At 39.8% G+C, this 6,529-nt stretch overlaps 1 protein-coding gene across 1 annotated transcript; it reads left to right on the top strand.

Moving 5' to 3' along the window:
- Nucleotides 1-873: 873 nt before the first annotated feature.
- LOC110486173 (homeobox protein Hox-B10a) lies at nt 874-4,273 on the top strand. The gene is made up of 2 exons (XM_021557589.2): nt 874-1,705; nt 3,084-4,273. Exons 1-2 carry the CDS (start codon nt 1,084-1,086, stop codon nt 3,359-3,361), a joined length of 900 nt encoding a protein of 299 aa, XP_021413264.1. The 5' UTR covers nt 874-1,083; the 3' UTR covers nt 3,362-4,273.
- The last annotated feature ends 2,256 nt before the right edge of the window (nt 4,274-6,529 follow it).

Genomic DNA, 6,529 nt, shown 5'->3' with positions numbered 1-6,529 from the left:
TAAAAATATATTTACAAGATGAATGCAAAGTTCTTATATATTTTATCCATAGTTGGAAAAATTCAAGATTGTCTTTAAAGCTGGGGGGTTTATAATTACAAATAATTAACAACGTTTACAGAATATAAATAATCAACAGCAATGACTCATTAGGTTATAAGGAGCCATGGCTAAGGTACTGTATATAACCTGTATAAAACACAAATAAGTGTGTGATTGTACAAAGCGTGAAGTAATAATCATCCATTTAAAATAAGATATGTGGTCATAATATTTGTGCGTAAAGTAGTCACATCTGTGCGCAATGATGTAAGTGATAGGCTAAGTGATAGGCGTGCATTTGAGCTAATAACTATTGTAATGTGTATGACATTGCTGCACATTTCGTCGAATTTATAGGTATAAATCTGACTGATAAATTTGCCATTTTAACAAGGGATTGTAAGCCGAAACGAAACGTTGCTTAATTTTGACAACAGGTTTGAAAGCTGCAATTCTATAAACTCATTAGTTGAATATGAATATGCTCATACAGCTTGGAATAGAGTCAAGCCAGGTGTATATATATTATTAAACCGAGTGAGTGAATTACACATCTGTGTCCAAAATATAATTTAATGCAGATGTTCCATCTAGCAGTGAATAACATGTCAATCTCTGCCATTTTGAAAAAAAACTCCGCTACTTGCATTGACACATTGGCGATATGCATTTCATTTAATTAAAGATGGATAAGATAAGAAATGGATAAGAAATCAATTAAACAGGGAGTTCTGGGAATATGATATTTAGGCACTTGAATCAACCAGCGCCACAAGGGGAGGAGCCTGCCGGTGAACCCCAGACTCTATTGGGTCCCCTGCAGGAAACTGCTCGCCAGACTTTTCGTCAAAATATGTCCTAGCAATGTCATGCTCTTAGAGATTCGTTTTCACGGCGTCCTTGGTTAACTCTTTCGTGGACTGCCGTCCAAAGGAGCCCCCCTCTGTTGCCCACCCTCACCAGCACGCCGCCCGCTCTGACCCGGACTGCAGTGTCCAAAATAACTGTGGTTCCGTGCCAAACACGGCCATACCCGGGACAATGAACCAGCACCAGCAGTTGCAGCCGCAAGAAGCAATGGCTCAGCCTCGATACCAATACCACCAGGGAATACTGAACTGGGACGTGCCACATTTGAGCCCGGTCCGGGTGCCGCAGGTCAGTGCGTGCCCTTACAGCGCGTCAAACAGAAAAGACAGCTCCTCCTATTTGCTTCTGGAACCAGACAACCACTCAAATCCTTCACCGGACGTGTCTGCCTTCACCAGACTAATGTCAGAGATGGGCTCCATGACGGGTGGTTCTGGTCCAATTCAGGGCTACTTCCGCCCGGAGCAGTCATACTCGGGGATCAAAGTCCAGGAGTACAACAACAGCGTGCACAGCTTGCCCACAACCAATCCACCGCGCTCTCCCCACTCAGACTCGCGCCATTTGTGCAACTTGAGCTTCCCGGTGCTGCCATATCCAGACTCTGACTTCAAGCGCGTTATTGATGACTTAGCGCTGGGCAGCAATGAGTGTCAAGCCCAGAGAAGCGATAGCAGCAGCATCACCCTGGCCAGTCAGACCAACACGGAAGACTTAGTCATAGGTTTACGGCGAGACAAGCCCTCATCAGTCTTACCCGAGGGCGATAAAAGTCCCAGACAGGAGACGCAAGGTGGGTAAATGGAATGAAAAAGAAAAAAGCTCTGAAAGATAGAACGCGACCATGGCAATAGCCACAGGAAAGCGTGATCCGGTCAATCGAGACATGGTGATTTTTTTTACTAAGGCTGTTAAAGGGAAGAGAGAATAGAGGACAAAGGGAGCCATTCCTCAAAATGTATTTATTGCACGGAACTACCCTCGCCAGACTAAATTGCACTCAATTTTACTATGCGCTCTTTTGAACATCAAAACAGCGGAAGTCTCCTTTGTGTTTAGGGACAGTTAGCTAGGCGTAGCATACAATTGATTGTGGGCCCAGGTTTATGTGAGAGTTGGCTATAACCGACTGACTCAGTCTCACAATAAAATGTAGGCTAAAGCTAATGCTAGCTTCTATTTGCCTGTTGCCATGCTAGATGCTATAGCTATCCAAATATTGACATATTTCAACTCAGGTTGACTCAGGTTGAATTGACATTGAGTGTTCAAATATTAGGTAATTTTGTTCCAAATAATATTTTTATGTACAACTATACCATGCTTGCCTCTAGTAAATATTGAAATAAGTTGTCCAACGGCATTTGGCATATTATAAATAAAATGTCATTATAGCCCTGTCATTATAGGCCTAGTACAACAGATTAATGGATCAACAATAACCCGTTTATTTTATGTGAAATCTTCTGATTTCTATAGCCTAATCAGAATAATGATTTATTGAGTAGGCTAGCATCATTTAGCTTATAGCAATAGCCAATGCCTCGATGTTAGGCTACACATTATTCACATCATCTGCTACATTCAGATAGACTACTACTTTTCTTTTTGTCCATTTACAATTTAAACATAGGAAAATATTTAGATTCGTAAAAGATTTGATCCAAACATGGGGCCTAGCTTCGTTTTTTGTTTTTGTTTTGACGTATGGGTTTCTAGACAAATGGATTTTACTCCAGTAGGCACGACAATCGTTCAATTCAATACCAGAATTGTGAGGCCTATTCCTATACCTCTCCTATGCATTTGTAGTCCTACATATTTCACTTTGTCCTTTTGATAATAACCTATTCACGCCCAAGTAGAATGTACGTCGTTTTAGCTAAGGCCTACATGATAACAAACCTTGCATTTCAGAGAACTACCAGAGAACTAGCAAACAGTGAATTAGAGGAGAAAATAGTACTATTGTTTTGTGTTCTATCACACACACACACACACACACACACGGAAGAGATGCATGTCACGTGACATTATATCCCGTCATAAACTGAAATTATATCAGCCAGGTAATGCCCGCAAGAGCATTTTAGAAATGTGCACATCCTAAAACAAATAATTCGCGCTCTGCCAGTCTATCACTAAATAAATGTTTGGTCTTGTTTTGACAGAGGACGCAACATTCGAAAATGATGCGTGCTGTGGATGGCTGTGGGCGAAGGCGGGGAGGAAGAAGCGCTGTCCTTACACCAAATACCAAACCCTGGAGCTGGAAAAGGAGTTCCTCTTCAACATGTATCTGACTCGCGATCGCCGCCTGGAGATCGCTCGCAGTGTCAACCTCACTGACCGTCAAGTCAAAATCTGGTTCCAGAACCGCCGCATGAAGATGAAGAAGATGACACGGGAACACAGAACCAGGGACACGGTCACACATTTCCCCATCTGATTCCCCACAAACATGGTGCGCAGAGACAGGCCTACATGGACATGACTGAGTGCAGGAGCATGGGATGATATGAAGTCAACATATACTGAAGGATGTGGAGATAGTGGTTCTGATCTGAAGGATGGGCTGGATGAAAGTGCAAGGATGGGCTGGATGAAAGTGCCATCTATGTCCTATACACTTTGCATGAGGATATGAGGCTCTTACCGGTTACACTTGAGTTTTTCCATGAATGGGAAATGTCGGGAAACGTTTTCTTTCTCCATACCCTTGTCCCGCAACACCCTTCATAAAAGCACTTTATTTGATCATTATTTAAACAACTGTCTTGTCGTTGTTTCTTGATGGCTCAATAGAATGATTGCAACGTTGCTTAATTGGTCTTTTTGCCAGACATAGGCTACCGTCTTGAATCGAAAACTATTGTTTACAGTTCATGCTAGGCTATGGGAAGCCAATTTAAAAAGATTACTTTATTTATGACGTGAGCACTATTTTATTTATTTTCGGACGCAATTGTATTTGTATGCGCTGAAAAATGTGCACCAATAAGCACAATATTTTGAACTTCAATTTTGTAAAATCGGAAGGATTTAAAACATTATTTCTTGTCTATACGGAGTCCTTTTTCAGCTTGACTTGAAACAAAGGATGTATTGATTACAATAATGAATGATTTGATTATAAAAAAAAATACATATTTGTTTCCTAAATGAGAGCTTTTGAAATAAAGGTTACGCTTTCGGTGATATAGGGAAACATGCTCCTACTACGCACATGAGCCCTTGACCTTCCAAAAGGCAAGCCTGGGATATAATATATATTTTTGTCTTGTATTATCAATTTCTAAGCTAATATTTGTTTTGATATAGTTTCGCCTATCACTTCTGCTTGAATAAATATTCCCCTGTTCCCATATTTCTTTATTTGCAACTTCGGTGTGGATAGATAGATGGAGAAAAACATACAGAATAGCTTGTTTTGGGAACATCCCATTGCAACAACTTCTAGTTCTAGACACCTATTACCACCTTTAGCCCATTCCTCTTTCTAGGAGCCTACTCCTACCATGTCATATGAGCTCCAGTAATGGGATTACTCTTCCTGTAGTGATGATTGTAGTTGCTGTAACTATGATTATTAGGCTAGTATTTGTGGTTTGCAGTAGCATAGTTGTATGTTGTAATTCATTTCCTTATCATAACAAGCAATGCCAATGCATACATTAGTTTTATACAAGGTCTATTTTAAAACAATTTAATCTGATTTAGGAGTGATTCCTTGTAAAAAAAAAAAACGAATAACGTATATAATATACTTTGTCAAGGTTAGCCTACATCTATCGTGTCCTTTATGTCCCTTGTTCACTAGCTGCGTTCAGTGGACACCATTTTTTTTGTATACCTTCTGAATTCAAAATATTATTATTATTTTTTTTTTTTCAAAAGTCAAGTTGCAGATGCCAGAGTTTCCGCTGCTGATTTGCGGGTTGTTAGCCAACAAACAGGACAGTTTTTTAACGTCCTCTGGGAACAGTGTAGGCTTACATGCAATCCACATAGAATTCCCTCTTTTTTTTCTTTCTTCCAGATTGTTAGAGATTGGTCGAGCTGGAATTATGATCTGGTCTGTGACATTTATAGCCTTTTACCAGATCATCATGATAACCACTGCACGTTAAAAAAAAAAGTAATAACGTGCGTGTATTTAGTGTGTGCATATGGTTATTTAGTCCCCATTGATTCCATGTGTATCTAGATTTATGGATTCATTCGACGTTATTGACGTTATCTATCGTTTCATTTTGCATGGACTTTCTCTGATATTGTTTGAATATGAAGATTTGATGGAAAACACATGCCGCAACTTCCCCACACTGGATACTGGATATTAGCCTTTTGTCTGTTGGCCTTTTGTCTTAAAAGGAAACTGTGTAGCGTCTCCTGCTAGCATCGCCATATTGAAGAGCGCCCGATTTTTACTGACGCTGTCTGGGGCATCCAGGTTTTTATCAGGGGCAATTGACAGGGCATTTATTGTAGACTCAGGAAGTCAGGGTAGCGGATGTGTCACAGGGATTACACTACTGTACTTTTCACTACAATAGTATTGCCTGCTATTGTGGCTAACAAAGAGGTCTTAACGTGCGTTATAGGCCTTTATGTGCATGATTGAAATGGCATGGGCATGCTACTTCCTCTCATATTCTCCATTCCTGCTGTATTGCAGTTTGTATCTTGTCTCGTTTTATAACTGCTGATCACTTTAGCTAGTATACGTGGAATAAAGGCTACATTTTAAAAAAATGCTATTCATATAGCGGAACCAAGAATAACGTTTATGGATTGTCACCCACGTTTTTACGGTATGGGAACTTGTCCAGTGGCTCAATCAGGTTCTCTGAAGGTCTTTGAAGAGAATATGAGACAAAGCTGTTGTGTGATTTAGGTAGTTTCAAGTTGTTGGGCTGGACGCTTATCACAGGAACCTGAAACTACCTGAATTACTCCAGTACTGCACATCAACGCTGGTGCGTAATGGACGAATGCAACAACAACGAGAATGAGCCGTTTCCACATGTCTGCGCACTACCCTCCATTTTGTAAATGCACACTAAACATTTTTTCAATATTATCTAGAAAAGTTGTTATTGTTGACATGTATTTCACTTCCGAGAGTCAACTTATTGCACATGGGCTTGTGGAGAGTTAAACGGCTAATTTAAGCCTCCCCCAAAATACCTGTGCACACTTGGGTGTAATGAACGCTTCTTCTAATATATTAAATACATTGTATGAAGTACAGCACACCCAGACGCCGTAAATTATCTACATTAAAAACACCAGCACCGGCTCTACCTCATATTCACACCAGCTTGTTTTTACTTTTGCAGGCAATTTAATAGCACATTAACATTTACCGTCTACAAAACATTTTCTAACTTCTATCATGTTTCAACTTTGTAAAACAAGACAAAAATCATTCACCATTTTTTTGTTCAATTTTTTTGCATTGTGATCACGAACTTTTCAATAAACTTCAATGAACAAAAACAAACTCAGAAGCCATACATGCTTTTGATAAATGTGTTTATTTCTTACAGATAAATGTTACAGCATTTCCGTTGAAACCTTCACAAAGTATTCATTACCCTTCACTTATACCACA

This window comes from Oncorhynchus mykiss, chromosome 13 (assembly GCF_013265735.2).
Source record: "Oncorhynchus mykiss isolate Arlee chromosome 13, USDA_OmykA_1.1, whole genome shotgun sequence".
Lineage (NCBI taxonomy): Eukaryota > Metazoa > Chordata > Actinopteri > Salmoniformes > Salmonidae > Oncorhynchus > Oncorhynchus mykiss.
This window is presented reverse-complemented; position numbering and strand designations above follow the sequence as displayed.

Excerpts from the sequence above, each read along its gene's own strand:
- LOC110486173 (XM_021557589.2), top strand. The coding sequence starts at position 1,084 with ATGAACCAGCACCAGCAGTTGCAGCCGCAAGAAGCAATGGCTCAGCCT. Across the intron at positions 1,706-3,083 it reads TCCCAGACAGGAGACGCAAG|AGGACGCAACATTCGAAAAT; the intron begins GTGGGTAAATGG and ends TTGTTTTGACAG.